Consider the following 22,645-nt stretch of genomic DNA (forward strand, 5'->3'; position numbering starts at 1 on the left):
CATGTCCTCCTATACTGTCATGTCTTTTACTGCCCTGTCCTCCTATACTGTCATGTCCTCCTATATTGTCAAGTCCTCCTATACTGTCATGTCCTCCTATACTGTCCTGTCCTCCTATACTGTCCTGTCTTGTCTTTTACTGTCCTGTCCTGTCATATACTGTCCTGTGTGACCTTTCCTCCTATACTGTCCGGTCCTCCTATATTGTCTTTTACTGTCCTGTCCTCCAATACTGTCATGTCCTCCTATACTGTCATGTCCTCCTATACTGTCCCGTCCTCCTATACTGTCCTGTCTTGTCTTTTACTGTCCTGTCCTGTCATATACTGTCCTGTGTGTCCTTTCCTCCTATACTGTCCGGTCCTCCTATATTGTCCTTTACTGCCCTGTCCTCCTATACTGTCATGTCCTCCAATACTGTCATGTCTTTTACTGCCCTGTCCTCCTATACTGTCATGTCCTCCTATACTGTCCTGTCCTCCAATACTGTCATGTCTTTTACTGCCCTGTCCTCCTATACTGTCATGTCCTCCTATACTGTCACGTCCTCCTATACTATACTGTCCTGTCCTGCCTTTTACTGTCCTGTCCTCCTATACTGTCCTGTCTTGTCTTTTACTGTCCTGTCCTCCAATACTGTCATGTCCTCCTATACCGTCATGTCATCTACTGTCCCGTCCTCCTATACTGTCCTGTCTTTTATAGTCCTGTCCTGTAATATACTGTCCTGTGTGTCCTTTCCTCCTATACTGTCCGGTCCTCCTATATTGTCCTGTCTTGTCTTTTATAGTCCTGTCCTGTAATATACTGTCCTGTGTGACCTTTCCTCCTATACTGTCCGGTCCTCCTATATTGTCCTTTACTGTCCTGTCCTCCTGTCCTGTCCTATACTATCCTGTCTTTTTCATTTATCTTTTAAAGTTATTGAGGGGCCCCTTAGGGTAGTTAGTACAGCACATACATAACCCGTGTACCAGCCCTCCCCCCTCCCCCACACACACACACACACACACACACAATATACACACTACATGAGGCTCTCTCACACCACACAAAGGTCATACACATACCGTACACATACAGTACACCAGTGGAGGCTGGCTCATATTAATGGGTGGAATGGAATGGTATCAACCACATGGAAACCACGTGTTTTATGTGTTTGATACCATTCTATTGACTCCATTCTCGCCATTATTATGAGCTGTCCTCCCCTCAGCAGCCACCACTGCTGTACACACACTGTACACACAAAAAATCCTGACTTGAAATATTGGCTTGTGCCTGTCTGCAACCAGTTGGTGCTAAACATTGGTAGGCTAAGTACGTCAAAGACACTTTAATCACTTGGTGTAACAGAGGTAGTACAGTCACCTCCTGGCAGCTAAACTAGAGCCTGTAGTTATCAGGAGTTGACTGTTCATCTTAACAATATCCAATCCATTAGAGGATTGTGAACAACTCAACTCAATTCAAAGGGGCTTTTTGGCGTGGGAAACCTATGTGGGCGTTGCCAAAGCAAGTGAAATAAACAAATAAAAATGACAGTGGAAACTGTGGTGTGGTAGGCCAGGGTTAGGTTAATGACTGAACTAACTGGGCCTCAACCCTGCTCACCCCTCCCCCTTACCCCCTCACCTTTTCTTATCAACAAACACAGGAAACAGAGGCCTCATGATTAGCCAGGCACGTAGGGATGTGCATCTTTCCCTTTCAAGACGATTCAATATGCATCTAGATACTTGTGCTCCAATACGATACAGGAATGATACATTTTGGTTTGAAACAATTCAATGCGATTCGGTTTGATTAGAGGAACGAATCGATGCGATTCGGTTGGATGCGATAAGATTCGATGCATTAACAGTTGTTGCATAAACACATACATTTTTCGTTCTAAATTCAAATCTGCTGCTGATGGAGCTCCTGAGCTGGGCCTCTGAGCTGACTTCTGTGTGTGTGTGTGTGTGTGTGTGTGTGTGTGTGTGTGTGTGTGTGTGTGTGTGTGTGTGTGTGTGTGTGTGTGTGTATAAATTATGTACAGAGTTTACAAAACATAAAAACATTAGGAACACCTTCCTAATATTGAGTTGCACTCCATTTTGCCTCAGAACAGCCTCAATTCGTCGGGGCATCAAATCGTTGGGACTACAAGGCATCGAAAACGTTCCACAGGGATGCTGCTCCAAGTTGGCTGGATGCCTTTGGGTGGTGGACCATTCTTGGTACACAAGGGAAACTGTTGAGCGTGAAAAACCGAGCAGCATTGCAGTTCTTGACACAATCAAACCGGTGCATCTGGCACCTTACTACCATACCCCTTTCAAAGGCACTTAAATATTTTGCCTTGTCCATAGACCCTCTGAATGGTACACATACACAATGTGTCTCAACTGTCTCAAGGCTTAAAAATGTCTCCTCCCCTTCATCTACGCTGATTGAAGTGACATCAATAAGATATTATAACTTTCACCTCGATTCATGTCATGGAAATGTTTTGTACACTCAGTGTATATGTCTATGGTGGATGTAGTCACCTGAGCTGAGCCATAAGGGAGACTAGTGGGCATCTACCACCCCACTATCAGATTGGGGGGGGCAATGCAGCCTGTTTTTTTCTCCCCTCACTTTTCATCTGAAATTAACCATCCCTTACTTGTCATTTTTTCAGATTAAAATTGTCTGAGCTAGTAATGTGTAGATATTTATCTTTAAAAATGATCTATGACATAGCCAATGAATATAGAGCCTTGAATTTCACCCTCGTCTCAAAATCGAATGGTTTTGACTGTTTGGAAGTTTTTATGGAGCGCTTCTCCTCCTGCTTGGACCATGTAGTGCCGCTTAAAAAAGTGATTGCTGTCCTCGTTTTGAAATGATCAACTTTACCCTGTACAGCGAGGCAAAAAAGTATTTAGTCAGCCACCAATTGTGCAAGTTCTCCCACTTAAAAATATGAGAGAGGCCTGTAATTTTCATCATAAGTACACTTCAACTATTGACAGACAAAATGAGAAAAAAAATCCAGAAAATCATATTGTAGGATTTTTAATGAATTTATTTGCAAATTATGGTGGAAAAAAGTACATCTCAATACTTTGTTATTTACCTTTTTTTGGCAATGAGAGAGGTCAAATGTTTTCTGTAAGTCTTCACAAGGTTTTCACACACTGTTGCTGGTATTTTGGCCCATTCCTCCATGCAGATCTCCTCTAGAGCAGTGATGTTTTGGGGCTGTTGCTGGGCAACACAGACTTTCAACTCCCTCCAAAGACTTTCTATGGGGTTGAGATCTGGAGACTGGCTAGGCCACTCCAGGACCTTGAAATGCTTCTTACGAAGCCACTCCTTCGTTGCCCGGGCGTTGTGTTTGGGATCATTGTCATGCTGAAAGAGCCAGCCACGTTTCATCTTCAATGCCCTTGCTGATGGAAGGAGGTTTTCACTCAAAATCTCACGACACATGGCCCCATTCATTCTTTCCTTTACATGGATCAGTCATCCTGGTCCCTTTGCAGAAAAACAGCCCCAAAGCACGATGTTTCCACCCCCATGCTTCACAGTAGGTATGGTGTTCTTTGGATGCAACTCAGCATTCTTTGTCCTCCAAACACGACGAGTTGAGTTTTTACCAAAAAGTTATATTTTGGTTTCATCTGACCATATGACATTCTCCCAATCTTCTTCTGGATCATCCAAATGCTCTCTAGCAAACTTCAGACGGGCCTGGATATGTACTGGCTTAAGCAGGGGGACACGTCTGGCACTGCAGGATTTGAGTCCCTGGCGGCGTAGTGTGTTACTGATGGTAGGCTTTGTTACTTTGGTCCCAGCTCTCTGCAGGTCATTTACTAGGTCCCCCCATGTGGTTCTGGGATTTTTGCTCACCGTTCTTGTGATCATTTTGACCCCACGGGGTGAGATCTTGCGTGGAGCCCCAGATCGAGGGAGATTATCAGTGGTCTTGTATGTCTTCCATTTCCTAATAATTGCTCCCACAGTTGATTTCTTCAAACCAAGCTGCTTACCTATTGCAAATTCAGTCTTCCCAGCCTGGTGCAGGTCTACAATTTTGTTTCTGGTGTCCTTTGACAGCTCTTTGGTCTTGGCCATAGTGGAGTTTGGAGTGTGACTGTTGGAGGTTGTGGACAGGTGTATTTTATACTGATAACAAGTTCAAACAGGTGCCATTAATACAGGTAACGAGTGGAGGACAGAGGAGCCTCTTAAAGAAGAAGTTACAGGTCTGTGAGAGCCAGAAATCTTGCTTGTTTGTAGGTGACCAAATACTTATTTACCACCATAATTTGCAAATAAATTCATTAAAAATCCTACAATGTGATTTCTGGATTTTTTTTTCTAATTTTGTCTGTCATAGTTGAAGTGTACATATGATGAAAATTACAGGCCTCTCTCATCTTTTTAAGTGGGAGAACTTGCACAATTGGTGGCTGACTAAATACTTTTTTGCCCCACTGTATATCTAAAAATTACCATATACACTGATTGTTTAAAGCAAAAACACAATTTTCAATTTCAAATTACATTGATTCAAATTACATTGATTCAAATTACAACAGTGCACAGTTTGACTCGGGGTTGATTGGCATGCAAAATGACCTGTAGATCAATGACTGTCAACGCAGTTACATGTTTAGTTCATACACTGAGGGAGAGGACAGTTGTCACAAAATATGAGATGTATTTTTGGTAGAAATAAATTAATATGAGCACAAAATGTCAGTGAAACGACAATTCGTAACGTTTGAATCGATTTTCTGACCAACGAAGCTAAATTTGTATCGTTTTGGGATCCCACAGACCGATGCACTCATCTTAAACATTTGAACCTGTGGGGATTCGTTACATCCTTACAGCCAGGCCAAAACACACACAGCTGCACCAATGCTCAGATACACACATCTGACTGGCCCTGGGGGCTGATGACAGCACAACCTCAAATAACAAAAGTGAATGTAGCCAGTGGGCAACAACAACAACATCATAATAAAGGTTCTCTGGATAAGTATAAGCTAAGGCTCCCTGTTGCTATGGGGAGAGGGAGTAACCATGGTAACCAACACTAGGCGATGTGGATAGCCTCAACTGGGGCTTATTCACAAGGGTGCCATGTTTATAGAGTGCTTAGATAGAAATGTGTTATCTAGAACAGACATGGTACTAAGAATAAGAAATCCTATCAGCTCTATACTGTATATTTCTATCTGCAATGTTTCTGATCTATACATTGGCTTACCTTAAAAGCACAGACCTTTACTCACCTAAGTATACATCAGTGGCAGTCAGTGCCATTTAAGATGAGGAAGGATGATAAAAAAAATGATGAGCATGGCCTTATTTCTAATACAGCATATTGGGTGACTGTCATTCATATTCCATTCATCCAGTCGCACATTCAATACCACCTTACACACTCATGCCTGCATCTAGCTGATCTAGGGTGCAATTCTATTGGACAAATTCATGTACAGTGGGGAGAACAAGTATTTGATACACTGCCGATTTTTCAGGTTTTCCTACTTACAAAGCATGTAGAGGTCTGTCATTTTTATCATAGGTACACTTCAACTGTGAGAGACGGAATCTAAAACAAAAATCCAGAAAATCACAATCGCATTTTTAAGTAATTAATTTGAATTTTATTGCATGACATAAGTATTTGATCACCTACCAACCAGTAAGAATTCCGGCTCTCACAGACCTGTTAGTTTTTCTTTAAGAAGCCCTCCTGTTCTCCACCCATTACCTGTATTAACTGCACCTGTTTGAACTCGTTACCTGTATAAAAGACACCTGTCCACACACTCAATCAAACATACTCAAACCTCTCCACAATGGCCAAGACCAGAGAGCTGTGTAAGGACATCAGGATAAGGACATCAGGATATAATTGTAGACCTGCACAAGGCTGGGATGAGCTACATGACAATAGGCAAGCAGCTTGGTGAGAAGGCAACAACTGTTGGCGCAATTATTAGAAAATGGAAGAAGTTCAAGATGACGGGCAATCACCCTCGGTCTGGGGCTCCATGCAAGATCTCACCTCGTGGGGCATCAATGATCATGAGGAAGGTGAGGGATCAGCCCAGAACTACACGGCAGGACCTGGTCAATGACCTGAAGAGAGCTGGTACCACAGTCTCAAAGAAAACCATTAGTAACACACTACGCCATCATGGATTAAAATACTGCAGCGCACGCAAGGTCCCCCTGCTCAAGCCAGTGCATGTCCAGGCCCGTCTGAAGTTTGCCAATGACCATCTGGATGATCCAGAGGAGGAATGGGAGAAGGTTATGTGGTCTGATGAGACAAAAATAGAGCTTTTTGGTCTAAACTCCACTCGCCATGTTTGGAGGAAGAAGAAGGATGAGTACAACCCCAAGAACACCATCCCAACCGTGAAGCATGGAGGTGGAAACATCATTTTGATTTGATTAATATACAGATTTTTAAAGGATTAATACTTTTACTTTTGATACTTGAATACATTTAAAACCAAAATACCTTTAGACTTTTACTCAAGTAGAATTTCACTGGCTGACTTTTTATTAAGTTATCTAAACTTTTACTCAAGTATGACAATTGGGTACTTTTCTCACCACTGCCAGTTTGTCGCATGTGGCTTTGCAGTAACACATACCACATGGCTACGCAGACACGCTTGTACATTTATTTTGCAACGCTCATGCTTGCAACGTGGCCGGTGAGATTTGCATGTTAGGCTGGAGACGGATAACAGGTTGTTACAGGATGACATACAGTGGAAAGGATACAGCCGCTCAGCAGAGGGGATTGGAGCAGTGGGGAGATGTATCAGAGAGGCCTGATCTAATGCTCCTCCAGGTGGAGGGAGTCAGTCTCTCCTGCACTCTCTTTCTTTCCCGGTCTTTCTCTACCTCAGACCTTTTCACTCTCTCTCCCTCTCTCTACTTTTCCCTCTCAAGTCTCGCCATCTCTCACTATCTTTCAGTGTTCCGATCCTTGATAAAACTCTTCCTATTGCACTACTTTTGGCCAGACCATAAGGTGCCATTTAAGATATGTCCATGGACTTAGCCGTTCTCAGTAGGCTGGAAACTTGAATTTCTCTCACACAGGTTCTCACACAAGTCATGCATTGATGTCAATGGGAGATTTGAGTGAACGTTTGAGTTGCAGAGTACTTATCTTCAGATAGGATTGGCAGCTGTATGTCGGAATCAAGAGGCCTAAGTCTCCATACAGTAGCTGCCTGTGTTGTTGGTGGCTACAGTGGAGGTAGAAAGCTGTAGGACAAAGACAACCGCTACAGAATATGGCGTCATCATCCCATGTGACTGGTCTGACATGTTGATGTTTGTTAGAGTTTCGCTATCACCTTGACGCTGGAAAGCCCCCCCCCCCCCCCCCCACTCCCATAACACACACACTCACAACACATACACAAACACACTCACAACACATACACACACCCTTATCAAGAGCCACATTTTGTGCCACTGTTCTTCAGAGCTTCTAGGACTCCTCCCCCCTACCTCCCCTCTTGATACACCCCCCTGTCTCACCCTGCCTCCCCCATGAGCTCCATCAACAGCACTGCTCAGCAGCTTGATAACAGTACCTAAGAGACTTTCGTCATTGTTGGTAATCAGGCCTACTACAGTCTGTAGACGACACAACAGTAGTAGGCCTGATTACCAACAATGACGAGACAGCCTACAGGGAGGAGGTGAGGGCCCTGGGAGTGTGGTGCCAGAAAAACAACCTCTCACCCTACGTCAACAAAACAAAGGAGCTGATCGTGGACTTCAGGAAACAGCAGAGGGAGCACCCCCCTATCCACATCGACGGGACCGCAGTGGAGAAGGTGGAAAGCTTCAAGTTCTTCGGCATCCACCCACACAGACAGTGTGGTGAAGAAGGTGCAACAGCGCCTCTTCAAACTCAGGAGGCTGAAGAAATTTGGCTTGGCACCTAAAACCCTCACAACCTTTACAGATGCACAATAGAGAGCATCCTGTTGGGCTGTATCACCACCTGGTATGGCAACTGCCCCGCCCGCAACCGCAGGGCTCTCCAGAGGGTGATGTGGTCTGCCCAATGCATTATTGGGGGCAAACTACCTGCCCTCCAGGACACCTACACCACCCGATGTCACAGGAAGGCCAAAAAGATCATCAAGGACAACAACCACCCGAGCCACTGCCTGTTCACCCCGCTATCATCCAGAAGGCGAGGTCAGTACAGGTGCATCAAAGCTGGGACCGAGAGACTGAAAAACAGCTTCTATCTCAAGGCCATCAGACTGTTAAATAGCCATCACTAGCACATTAGAGGCTGCTGTCCTAAATACATAGACTTGAAATCACTGGCCACTGCACTGAGGCTAGGTAACACGGTCACCACCGATAAATCCATGATTATCGAAAACTTCAATAAGCATTTCTCAACGGCTGGCCATGCCTTCCGCCTGGCTACTTCAACCTCGGCCAACAGCCCCGCCCCCCCCGCTGCTCCTCGCCCAAGCCTCTCCAGGTTCTCCTTTACCCAAATCCAGATAGCAGATGTTCTGAAAGAGCTGCAAAACCTGGACCCGTACAAATCAGCTGGGCGTGACAATCTGGACCCTCTATTTCTGAAACTATCCGCCACCATTGTCGCAACCCCTATTACCAGCCTGTTCAAACTCTCTTTCATATCGTCTGAGATCCCCAAGGATTGGAAAGCTGCCGCAGTCATCCCCCTCTTCAAAGGGGGAGACACCCTGGACCCAAACTGTTACAGACCTATATCCATCCTGCCCTGCCTATCTAAGGTATTCGAAAGCCAAGTCAACAAACAGGTCACTGATCATCTCGAATCCCACTGTACCTTCTCCGCTGTGCAATCTGGTTTCCGAGCCGGTCACGGGTGCACCTCAGCCACACTCAAGGTACTAAACGATATCATAACCGCCATCGATAAAAGACAGTACTGTGCAGCCGTCTTCATCGACCTTGCCAAGGCTTTCGACTCTGTCAATCACCATATTCTTATCGGCAGACTCAGTAGCCTCGGTTTTTCGGATGACTGCCTTGCCTGGTTCACCAATTACTTTGCAGACAGAGTTCAGTGTGTCAAATCGGAGGGCATGCTGTCCGGTCCTCTGGCAGTCTCTATGGGGGTGCCACAGGGTTCAATTCTCGGGCCGACTCTTTTCGCTGTATACATCAATGATGTTGCTCTTGCTGCGGGCGATTCCCTGATCCACCTCTACGCAGATGACACCATTCTATATACTTTCGGCCCGTCATTGGACACTGTGCTATCTAACCTCCAAACAAGCTTCAATGCCATACAACACTCCTTCCGTGGCCTCCGACTGCTCTTAAACGCTAGTAAAACCAAATGCATGCTTTTCAACCGATCGCTGCCTGCACCCGCATGCCCGCCTAGCATCACCACCCTGGATGGTTCCGACCTAGAATATGTGGACATCTATAAGTACCTAGGTGTCTGGCTAGACTGCAAACTCTCCTTCCAGACTCATATCAAACATCTCCAATCGAAAATCAAATCAAGAGTCGGCTTTCTATTCCGCAACAAAGCCTCCTTCACTCACGCCGCCAAGCTTACCCTAGTAAAACTGACTATCCTACCGATCCTCGACTTCGGCGATGTCATCTACAAAATGGCTTCCAACACTCTACTCAGCAAACTGGATGCAGTCTATCACAGTTCCATCCGTTTTGTCACTAAAGCACCTTATACCACCCACCACTGCGACTTGTATGCGCTAGTCAGCTGGCCCTCGCTACATATTCGTCGCCAGACCCACTGGCTCCAGGTCATCTACAAGTCCATGCTAGGTAAAGCTCCGCCTTATCTCAGCTCACTGGTCACGATGGCAACACCCATCCGTAGCACGCGCTCCAGCAGGTGTATCTCACTGATCATCCCTAAAGCCAACACCTCATTTGGCCGCCTTTCGTTCCAGTACTCTGCTGCCTGTGACTGGAACGAATTGCAAAAATCGCTGAAGTTGGAGACTTTTATCTCCCTCACCAACTTCAAACATCAGCTATCTGAGCAGCTAACCGATCGCTGCAGCTGTACATAGTCTATTGGTAAATAGCCCACCCATTTTCACCTACCTCATCCCCATACTGTTTTTATTTATTTATTTTTCTGCTCTTTTGCACACCAATATCTCTACCTGTACATGACCATCTGATCATTTATCACTCCAGTGTTAATCTGCAAAATTGTAATTATTCGCCTACCTCATGCCTTTTGCACACATTGTATATAGACTCCCCCTTTGTTTTCTACTGTGTTATTGACTTGTTAATTGTTTACTCCATGTGTAACTCTGTGTTGTCTGCTCATACTGCTATGCTTTATCTTGGCCAGGTCGCAGTTGCAAATGAGAACTTGTTCTCAACTAGCCTACCTGGTTAAATAAAGGTGAAATAAATAAAAAAATAATAATAATTGGAACACTAGTCACTTTAATAATGTTCACATATTTTGCATTACTCATCTCATATGTATATATTGTATTCTGTCCTATTCTACTGTATCTTAGTCTATTCCGCTCTGACATTGCTCGTCCAAATATTTATATTCTTATATATTCCATTAATTTATTTTAGATTGTGAGTATTGTTAGATTTTACTGCACTGTTGGAGCTAGAAACACAAGCATTTCGCTACATCCGCAATTAGAGGTCGCCCGATTAATCGGAATGCCCGATTAATTAGTGCCGATTACAAGTTTTCATAACAATCAGAATTTTTTTACACCTTTATTTAATCTTTATTTAACTAGGCAAGTCAGTTAAGAACACATTCTTATTTTCAATGACGGCCTAGGAACGGTGGATTAACTGCCTCGTTTAGGGGCAGAACAACAGTTTTTCACCTTGTCAGCTCGGGGGATGCAATCTTACAGTTAACAAGTCCAACGCAATAACGACCTGCCTCTCTCTCGTTGCACTCCACAAGGAGACTGCTTGTTACGGGAATGCAGTAAGCCAAGGTAAGTTGCTAGCTAGCATTAAACGTATCTTATAAAAAACAATCAATCAATCATAATCACAAGTTAACTACATTACTAGATATTATCTAGCGTGTCATGCGTTGCATATAATCTGACTGAGCATACAAGTATCTAAGTATCTGACTGAGCGGTGGTAGGCAGAAGCAGGCGCGTAAACATTCATTCAAACAGCACTTTCGTGCGTTTTGCCAGCAGCTCTTCGTTGTGCGTCAAGCATTGCGCTGTTTATGACTTCAAGTCTATATCAACTCCCGAGATGAGTGTGTAATGGTGGTGTAATCGAAGTGAAATGGCTGGCTAGTTAGCGCGCGCTAATAGCGTTTCAAACATCACTCGCTCTGAGCCTGTGGTTGTTTCCCTTGCTCTGCATGGGTAACGCTGCTTCGAGGGTGGCTGTTGTCGTTGTGTTCCTGGTTCGAGCCCAGGGAGGAGCGAGGAGAGGGACGGAAGCTATACTGTTAAACTGGCAATACTAAAGTGCCTATAAGAACATCCAATAGTCAAAGGTTAATGAAATACAAATGGTATAAGAGGGAAATAGTCTGATAATTCTAATAATAACTATAACCTAAAACTTCTTACCTGTGAATATTGAAGTCTCATGTTAAAAGGAACCACCAGCTTTCATATGTTCTCATGTTCTGAGCAAGGAACTTAAACGTTAGTTTTCTTACATAGCACATATTGCACTTTTACTTTCTTCTCCAACACTTTGTTTTTGCATTATTTAAACCAAATTGAACGTTTCATGATTTATTTGAGGCTAAATTGAATTTATTGATGTATTATATTAAGTTAAAATAAGTGTTCATTCAGTATTGTTGTAATTGTCATTTTTACAAATAAATAAAAATAAAAAACATTTCAAAATGGCTTTTTTGGTCCTCCAATAATCGGTATCGGCATTGAAAAATCATAATCGGTCGACCTCTACCCGCAATAGCATCTGCTAAACACATGTATGTGACAAATGACATTTGATTTGAACACAGAGGAGAGAGAGAGAGAAGAGGTTCTGTGTTTTTTTACACAAAAATCAACTGTAATAGTTGGTCTTGTCCCATCTTGATTACTGGTCGGTAATATGGTCAAGGGCAGCAAAGAAAAACCTAGCAAAGCTGCAGCTGGCTCAAGACAGAGCAGCATGCATTGCCCTTAACCACACACATTCAGGGTGACAGGTAGCCTAGTGGTTAGAGCGTTTGGCCAGTAACCGAAAGTTTGCTGGCTCGAATCCCCGAGCTGAGAGATAAAAGTCTGTCGTTCTGCTCCTGAACATGGCAGTTAACTCACTGTTCCCCAGGAGGCCGTCATTGTAAATAAGAATTTGTTCTTAACTGACTTGCCTGGTTAAATAAATAACAACATGCATGCAAGTCTTTCCTAGTTAAGGGTTGACGCTAGAGATTAATTGCTTCTCTTGTAGTTTTTCTGAGAAATATTACTGTGACAAAAATGCCACATTGTCTGCATAATCAAATAACATTCAGCTCAGATACCCCACAAGACATGCCACCAGGGGTCTCTTCAGACACCCATACATATGCCACCGGCGGTCTCTTCACAGTTCCCAAGTCCAAAATGAATTCCCGGCAATGCTCAGTTTTAAACATAGCCACAATCACACATGGAACTCCCTTCCATCTCCAATTACTCAAGCAAACAGCAAAATAATATACAGTGGGGCAAAAAAGTATTTAGTCAGCCACCAATTGTGCAAGTTCTCCCACTTAAAAAGATGAGAGAGGCCTGTAATTTTCATCATAGGTACACTTCAACTATGACAGACAAAATGAGAAGAAAAAAATCCAGAAAATCACATTGTAGGATTTTTAATGAATTTATTTGCAAATTATGGTGGAAAATAAGTATTTTGTCACCTACAAGCAAGATTTCTGGCTCTCACAGACCTGTAACTTCTTCTTTAAGAGGCTACTCTGTCCTCCACTCGTTACCTGTATTAATGGCACCTGTTTGAACTTGTTATTAGTATAAAAGACACCTGTCCACAACCTCCAACAGTCACACTCCAAACTCCACTATGACCAAGACCAAAGAGCTGTCAAAGGACACCAGAAACAAAATTGTAGACCTGCACCAGGCCGGGAAGACTGATTCTGCAATAGGTAAGCAGCTTGGTTTGAAGAAATCAACTGTGGGAGCAATTATTAGGAAATGGAAGACATACAAGACCACTGATAATCTGCCTCGATCTGGGGCTCCACGCAAGATCTCACCCTGTGGGGTCAAAATGATCACAAGAGCGGTGAGCAAAAATCCCAGAACCACACGGGGGGACCTAGTGAATGACCTGCAGAGAGCTGGGACCAAAGTAACAAAGCCTACCATCAGTAACACACTACGCCGCCAGGGACTCAAATCCTGCAGTGCCAGACGTGTCCCCCTGCTTAAGCCAGTACATGTCCAGGCCCGTCTGAAGTTTGCTAGAGAGCATTTGGATGATCCAGAAGAAGATTGGGAGAATGTCATATGGTCAGATGAAACCAAAATATAACTTTTTGGTTAAAACTCAACTCGTCGTGTTTGGAGGACAAAGAATGCTGAGTTGCATCCAAAGAACACCATACCTACTGTGAAGCATGGGGGTGGAAACATTGTGCTTTGGGGCTGTTTTTCTGCAAAGGGACCAGGACGACTGATCCGTGTAAAGGAAAGAATGAATGGGGCCATGTGTCGTGAGATTTTGAGTGAAAACCTCCTTCCATCAGCAAGGGCATTGAAGATGAAACGTGGCTGGGTCTTTCAGCATGACAATGATCCCAAACACACCACCCGGGCAACGAAGGAGTGGCTTCGTAAGAAGCATTTCAAGGTCCTGGAGTGGCCTAGCCAGTCTCCAGATCTCAACCCCATAGAAAATCTTTGGAGGGAGTTGAAAGTCCGCGTTGCCCAGCAACAGCCCCAAAACATCACTGCTCTAGAGGAGATCTCGCATGGAGGAATGGGCCAAAATACTCGCAACAGTGTGTGAAAACGTTGTGAAGACTTACAGAAAACGTTTGACCTCTTGTCATTGCCAACAAAGGGTATATAACAAAGTATTGAGATAAACTTTTGTTATTGACCAAATACTTATTTTCCACCATAATTTGCAAATAAATTCATTAAAAATCCTACAATGTGATTTTCTGGATTTTTTTTTCTCATTTTGTCTGTCATAGTTGAAGTGTACCTATGATGAAAATTACAGGCCTCTCATCTTTTTAAGTGGGAGTACTTGCACAATTAGTGGCTGACTAAATACTTTTTTGCCCCACTGTATATCATTTTGTTGTTGTATTGTTTGTATTACTTTTTAGTTGCATTGTCTGTATATCATTGTATTTTAAATGTGTGTGACTTTCCTTGTCTATCAGTGTATCAGTGTTAAGTTACTTTTGATGTTTTGTGGACCCCAGGAAGAGTAGCTGCTGCTTCTGCAAAAGCTAACGGGATCCAAACTAACAAATGAGAGAGAGAGAGAGAGAGAGAGAGAAAGAGACGAAGGGTATAGGAAGAAAAACAAAAGGACAGTAGAGAGAAAGGGAGAGAGGAGGAATAAAAAATAAAAAGAGTGTTGAGAAAGAAGGGGTTGTTTGAGGAGAAAACAACAACCTTCATCCAAATCTGACAAAAAGAAAAGAAGCCTTCAAAAGTTAAGGCTGACTCTCGTAACAATCCCAAAACAAAATGGCATCTATGTGCCACAGCAGTGGGTTGGGTAAGACTGGGGTCTTTTTCCAAACAAAATGTTATGTCAGTCTAGAGAATATACCATTATTAACATGCTCTATTTTAGTTGCCTCAGTCACATTCTAATGCCTTGATTCCATCCGAAATACACAGCGAATTTATTTAATACTTTACCCCCCAGATTGGTAAAATGAGTTGTGGTAGAGTAGAAACTACAATTGAATTACTGAAAATGTGTGAATTCAGTGTATTGTTCATTATTTTGGATATCATCTAGGCCTATAAACAGGACTATTTACTAAGCGGGGAACATTAAACCTGTCTTTCCTAGAGATGAAAGTCTTATTTACAGTTTTACTGCAATATACACTACCAGTCAAAAGTTTTAGATCACCTAAAGGTTTTTTTTTAAATGTATTTTGTACTATTTTATACAGTGTAGAATAATAGTGAAGACATCAAAACTGTGAAATAACACACATGGAATCATGTAGTAACCAAAAAAGTGTTAAATACATCAAGATATATTTTATTTTTTAGATTCTTCAAGGTAGCCACCCTTCGCCTTGATAACAGCTTTAACACTCTTGGAATTTTCTCAACCAGCTTCACCTGGAATGCTTTTCCAAGAGTCTTGAAGGAGTAGCCACATATGTTGAGCACTTGTTGGCTGCTTTTCCTTCACTCTGTGGTCCGACTCATCCCAAACTATCTCAATTTGGTTGAGGTTGGGGGATTGTGGAGGCCAGGTCATCTGATGCAGCACTACATCATTCTCCTTCTTGGTAAAATAGCCATTACACAGCCTGGAGGTGTGTTGGGTCTTTGTCCCGTTGAAAAACAAATGATAGTCCCACTAAGCCCAAACCAGATGGGATGGCGTATCGCTGCAGAATGCTGTGGTGGCCATGCTGGTTAAGTGTGCCTTGAATTCTAAATAAATCACAGTGTCACCAGCAAAGCACCCACCATAACACCTCCTCCTCTATGCTTTACGATGGGAAATACACGTGCAGAGATCATCCGTTCACCCACACCACGTCTCACAAAGACAAGGCGGTCGGAACCAAAAATCTCAAATTTGGACACCAGACCAAAGCACAAATTTCCACCTGTCTAATGTCCATTGCTCGTGTTTCTTGGCCCAATCAAGTTTCTTGGTGTCATTTAGTAGTGGTTTCTTTGCAGCAATTTGAACATGGCCTGATTCACACAGTCTCCTCTGAACAGTTGATGTTGAGATGTGTCTGTTACTTGAAACACAGAGTGATGGTTGCTGATATTGAGCCTCTGTACACCTATGTAGATATTCCATTAAAAAACTGCCATTTCCAGCTACAATAGTCATTTACAACATGAACAATGTCTACACTGTATTTCAGATCAATTTGATGTTATTTTAATGGACAAAAAAATTGCTTTTCTTTCAAAAACAAGTACATTTCTAAGTGACCCCAAACTTTTGAATGGTGGTGCAGGAGATCGACTTTATTCAGTGAGTTCGACACCTTTTATGAACTAGTCAACACTTGCTGTTCAAACGTCAATCAAAGCATAGTAAATAGCCTATGCACCATGGCTGGCTATGGGCTATAGGAAACACGCAAAAGAAAATAAAGAATGTACCAGAAAACAGTAATTAGGCTAAGTGGATTTCGACTCATCATTACCACTTAGAGCCCCACAATGGAGGTGTCATAATACCTAGTGGTTAAACAGGGAAATAGTTCATTCCGACAACCTCAACTGTTAGTGGCAATGTAGTGATACACACACACACATTCCTAGTTGTCTATGGTAATCTATACTCTCCACTTCACACTTCTGGCTGACATAAAAATAACCTGCTAATGTAATGACTGTAGAGCATGTTCATAGCCTTATTACTTTCCAACAGTGAGTTTAGAGATACATTGTGGTGTGTGTATGGTTCTGTGTGTGTGTCTGTGTGTGTGTGTGCGTGCGTGCGTGTACTTCCGTAGTCCACTCACCATGGAAGAAGCTCTTGACCTTGAGGTATCCCACACTGAGCCGGAGGACGGACAGTTTGTCCAGCCGACCCCTGACCTCTTCGGAGAAGGGCAGAAGGCCAGTCAGCCGGTCCAGCTCCCCGTTCAGACGGTCCCGGTGACGTTTAGACGGGTTGGTCATCACCACACCGTCCCCTGGAGCAGGCTTCAGACTGGGGACAGGCAGGAGAGGGGAAGGGGGATTTAGGAATTTACTGAACAGAGCTGAACTACTGCAGCTGTTTTTCAGAGGCTTTAGCTCAGAGGGCTAACAGACTGAGGCCAGATACGAGAGGACGAGGGACGATTAGGAATCTACTGAACACAGACTGGAGTAATGCATGTGATTGTCAGAGGCTTTAGCTCGGTGAGCTAACACAATCTTGTGGTGCACAGATGACCCAGGTTCAAAACTAGTCAACTAGTCATTATTGACATGATCTGGATACCTTGAGGTGATGCCCATCAGCTATTGGGGCCATTCAGGAGAGGAGGAGGTCAAAGGAGGTATGTTTATGTCATCTGTAGTGTCCCTGTAGTCAACAGCAGGCTGAGATACTGTTTCAGGGCAATTTCTCTACACCAGATCCTTGACTAAACAACAAAAGGCGTGTTCACACTGCACCTTAGCCCAGGGCTAGCTGGCCCAGCTCAGGAGCTCCAGAATCACGGTGTCAAAATCGTCAGTGACACACGGGTCAAGAACAACATATAGAATTTTCACCATAACAAAAAAGATTGCAATTTTGAAACTGCAGTAAAAGTGAAGAAACTGCAGTCGACTGTGGGATTTTGGATGCAGTATTTGCAGCATACTGCAGTTAAACTGCACTCAGACAGTAATATTTTTTTCATAAGGGCACTGTCCAAACACTGCACTTTCACCCAAATTGCATATACTTGTAATACCTGTGATGCGTTCTGCATGCTATTTTAATAAGTACATTTATACTATTTTCATCCTTTCATCTGAGGACAAAATCCTGACAAAAAACAAAATACTTGAATCAGTGCAAAAATATTGGTTGCTATGGCTAATTATGACAATTTGTTACTCTATCCTTATGAACCGCATAGCATATCATTACAGCAGTATGTACCGGTAAAAGAAACGTCCTCTCACTGTCAACTGAGTATATTTTCAGCAAACTTAACGTGTAAATATTTGTATGAACATAACAAGATTCAACAACTGAGACATAAACTGAACAAGTACCACAGACATGTGACTAACATAAATGGAATAATGTGTCCCTGAACAAAGGAGGGGGGGGGGGGGGGGGTCAAAATCAAAAATAACAGTCAGTATTTGGTGTGGCCACCAGCTGCATTAAGTACTGCAGTGCATCTCCTCCTCATGGACTACTTCCACCAAGGCACCTGCAAGTTCCCGGACATTTCTGGGGGGGAATAGCCCTAGCCCTCTCCCTCCGATCCAACAGGTCCCAGACATGCTTAATGACCGTTCCACAGGTGCATGTTCATTAATTGTTTATGGTTCATTGAACAAGCATGGGAAACAGTGTTTAAACCCTTTACAATGAAGACCTGTGAAGTTATTTGGATTTTTATGAATTATCTTTGAAAGACAGGGCCCTGAAAAAGGGACATTTCTTTTTTTGCTGAGTTTATGTTAGCTAGCTGCCTAACGTTAGCTGGCTACTAATATACCAAATCTTCCAGTATATGAACTATATGCTATTCAACTACCCAACATTTATTGACTTGATTATTCATGTCACTCTTACCTTAGCTAAATTTGAATATACCAGAGCGCAGAATAACTGATGAATTTACAAACACTCAACACCCGATGAATATGGCCAACGTTGGGGGAAAATAACGTAATTCAATTCTTGCCAGCAGCACAGTTAGTCACCAACGTTTTGGATAACATGAAAAAAGCATTACCAGCTCTGCTAGGGTGAGTAGAATGGTAAGAGTGAGGATGTGTTCTCTTATTTGTGTCTGGAAGTAGCTGGCAAGCTAGCCAACTTTAGCATGTTAGTTTGGGTGCTTGACTGCCTTTGTTAGGTCAGAGAGCTTGGATCAACCCTGCTACTGGGCCAGAGCGGGCAGTGTACGCTCTGAACAGTCTGAATTTCCAAAACACCCAAATTCATAAAATGTCTAACTAGTAATTTGTTATGCTAACAAGCTAGCAATAGGCTGCATTGCAACAACATCAATTTCCGGTAGACATGCGAAGCTCAACTGAAAGGTTAGCATTTGTTTACAGTATACTAAAATGAACTAATAGTATATAGTGTGAAGTATATACTCATTAAGCATATAGTATATTAGTATGGGTATTCGAACACAGCTTGGGTTTGTGAAAAAAAAAGTATTATATTTAGTGGGGACACAGGCAGAATCGAAAGCGGTTGGTCAACCGTGCCCGTAATTGTTTATTTGGGGTATTAGGTTGATTATGGAGGTCTGCACACTGCGAAATGTATAGTAATTTAGACTAAGAATGCATTGAGATACCAATCTGTAATTACCACAAGTGATGATAATAGTTCATGTTGGGAATATAAGATGAATACACTGTTTGTACATGTACATTTTAACCGTGACGATGTGTGCTAAGTTGAGGGTCTTGAATTTAAGTGATAGACTCAACGTGGAGCATTGAAGACAGTCATTCTAAATGTGGGTTGTATAACTTTGATAGTAGGGGTTTTGTTTTACCATGTTATCATAAGTCTGTTAAAATGCATTAATGCATATGGCTTTCTGGATGATACTAAAACATGCTCAAGTCAATTGTGCTGTATGTTTATAACTATATAAGTGGACTAGCAGTAATGACTAACATGTTATGGGTTAGATAGAATGATTCATTGTGCAAAATATATTTGTAGCCGGAGGCTAAGTACATACAGGGACAGAATGTTTGCATAAGAGTGTGCCAAATGATAGGTGACCATTGCTGTACATTCATACCCCAGGGTGAGGTTAACTTGACTATTGTAGTGGAGCATCTGAAAGAGCTCAGTGGTGATCTCGCAAAAGAACACCAACCAGACAACGATTGGAATCGGTTTGGATGGGTTATTATTTGGTGTTATGGGAGCTACAATATATCATAGGTTGATTTATGGCATAGTTTTTTTTTTACAATAATGCTTATTATAGTCGACTCCAACACCTGTTAAGAAATTGTGCAGCAAAGCCATTGAGTCTATTCTTGCCATGTCATTACTAACCCCTGAAGGAAGCACTCAGAACCCTATTTACCTGATTTATTTCCTGTCTGATTACATGTCTGATGAAGACGATGATAATCCATAACACCAAGGTAAAAACATTCAGTTAATAGTGCAGCCTGTCCATGCCCACAGAGGGATGGGGGTTATGTGAATGGTGCTCCCAAGGTAGAGTTAAGGCCCTACCATATGCTGAAATGGATGCGCACACTTACACACCACCTTATTATTGCAGAGTCCTACTAGGAAGCAGGGCCAGTCCGGGCCATTCTGCCACCCTAGGCGAGACCAAAAGATTGCCTATTTTCCAGATGTTGAAGTTAGGTGCAATTTAAATTCTGAATGAAATACATAATTTATAGATGTCTGTGTTTGGGCCAAATCAAGGCTGATCCAGACCGGACCAAATTGGAACCAAACATCTATGATTGGTTCAGATATGACCAAAAACCAACGTCCGTGGACGTGGAAATCAAGGCATGTACCAAAAACATATGTCCAAAAGGCGTCGGCCCCTGCTTACTGTGGTGTAGCCTACCATGTCGGCCCCCAATGGAATTTTATGAATGCCCATCCATGTGGTAGGCCCACCGTTTATAAAACAGGCCATTGCATTGGCTTTATTAGACCTGATTCCTGAGACTAATCAATTTGGCTATTTAAGCTCTGAATATCAGCTACCCAACTTTATCAGGAGGAGTTATCCTGAGCCTATTTGTAATGTGTTTACACGGGAAATGCAGAAGTGTTTTCTTTTTGACTATCATCAGCTCGTCAAAAATTTAAATCAATGATCATGACAATTGAGCCCATGGGATGAAACTCCCGGACAGAAGTTGTGAGTAGCCTGATTGTACATTCCATATTGTCCATTTTAATTTGACCGGTCTTGTTTTTAGGATAGGATAGGCTATGATGTTTGTTAACATGTCAGCGCATTCTTTATTTGATTGGGCGCCATTTATGTTAGGCTATTTGATCGGAGAAACCTGCATGATGTAAAAAATGAATCTCATTACATTGTCATTCATTTTCTCTCCAGCCTGTAGGCTACAGAAAAGGCCACATACTCTTTCTGATAAAGGATTTGTTAGATTATTTTTTGACATAACGTTGGTGGAGCGCTGCATCTCTCCAACAGCACCTGGGAGAGGCGCGCTGGGAATGGACTTATGATTTTTTAACGCCGATACCGATTATCGGAGGACCAAAAATGCTGATACCGACTAATCGGCCGATTTAAAAAAAAAAATGTATTTGTAATAATGACAATTACAACAATACTGAATTAAGACTGATTTTAACTTAATATAATACATCAATAAAATCAATTTAGACTCAAGTAGATAATGAAACATGTTCAATTTGGTTTAAATAATGCAAAAACAAAGTGTTGGAGAAGAACGTAAAAGTGCAATATGTGCTATGTAAGAAAGCTAACGTTTCAGTTCCTTGCTCAGAACTTGAGAACACATGAAAGCTGGTGGTTCCTTTTAACATGAGTCTTCAATATTCCCAGGTAAGAAGTTTTAGGTTGTAGTTATTATAGGACTATTTCCCTCTATACCATTTGTATTTCATTAACCTTTGACTATTGGATGTTCTAATAGGCACTTTAGTATTGCCAGTGGAACAGTATAGCTTCCGTCCCTCTCCTCACTCCTCCCTGGGCTCGAACCAGCAACACAACGACAACAGCCACCACATCGAAGCAGCGGTACCCATGCAGCGCAAGGGAAACAACCACACCTTGGCTCAGAGCGAGTGAAGTTTGAAACGCTATTAGCGCGCGCTAACTAGCCAGCCATTTCACTTCGGTCACATCAGCCTCAACTCGGGAGTTGATAGGTTTGAAGTCATAAACAGCGCAATGCTTGAGCTGCGAAGAGCTGCTGGCAAAACGCATGAAAGTGCTGTTTGAATGAATGTTTACGCGCCTGCTTCTACCTACCACTGCTCACTTAGATACTTGTATGGTCAGTCAGATTATATGCAACACAGGACACGCCAGATAATATCTAGGAATATCATCAACCATGTGTAGTTAACTAGTGATTATGATTGATTGTTTTTTATAAGATAAGTTTAATGCTAGCTAGCAACTTACCTTGACTTACTGCATTCGCGTAACAAGCAGTATCCTTGTGGAGTGCAACGAGAGTGAGGCAAGTCGTTATTGCGTTGGACTAGTTACAGTGCCTTGCGAAAGTATTCGGCCCCCTTGAACTTTGCGACCTTTTGCCACATTTCAGGCTTCAAACATAAAGATATAAAACTGTATTTTTTTGTGAAGAATCAACAACAAGTGGGACACAATCATGAAGTGGAACGACATTTATTGGATATTTCAAACTTTTTTAACAACTGAAAAATTGAGCGTGCAAAATTATTCAGCCCCTTTACTTTCAGTGCAGCAAACCTTTTCCAGAAGTTCAGTGAGGATCTCTGAATGATCCAATGTTGACCTAAATGACTAATGATGATAAATACAATCCACCTGTGTGTAATCAAGTCTCCGTATAAATGCACCTGCACTGTGATAGTCTCAGAGGTCCGTTAAAAGCGCAGAGAGCATCATGAAGAACAAGGAACACACCAGGCAGGTCCGAGATACTGTTGTGAAGAAGTTTAAAGCCGGATTTGGATACAAAAAGATTTCCCAAGCTTTAAACATCCCAAGGAGCACTGT

General features: G+C 42.6%; 1 protein-coding gene and 1 long non-coding RNA gene across 5 annotated transcripts in view; one reads left to right on the forward strand and one right to left on the reverse strand.

The window, feature by feature from the left end:
- The window catches only part of LOC149983283 (uncharacterized), a 106,443-nt gene that overhangs the window by 47,367 nt on the left and 36,431 nt on the right, over positions 1-22,645 (forward strand). The gene's annotated exons all lie outside the window — the stretch shown is intronic.
- Positions 1-22,645, reverse strand: part of LOC110523857 (aryl hydrocarbon receptor) — a 46,100-nt gene that overhangs the window by 18,003 nt on the left and 5,452 nt on the right. For all 4 annotated transcript variants that reach the window (XM_090234891.1, XM_090234892.1, XM_090234894.1 and 1 more), the window contains exon 2: positions 16,727-16,917. In XM_090234891.1, coding sequence (XP_090091017.1) covers positions 16,727-16,729 — 3 coding nt within the window. In that variant the 5' untranslated portion in view covers positions 16,730-16,917. The remainder of the gene's footprint in view (positions 1-16,726; positions 16,918-22,645) is intronic.

This window comes from Oncorhynchus mykiss, chromosome 5 (assembly GCF_057628025.1).
Source record: "Oncorhynchus mykiss isolate SJ-2025 chromosome 5, ASM5762802v1, whole genome shotgun sequence".
NCBI classification, from domain to species: Eukaryota; Metazoa; Chordata; class Actinopteri; order Salmoniformes; family Salmonidae; genus Oncorhynchus; species Oncorhynchus mykiss.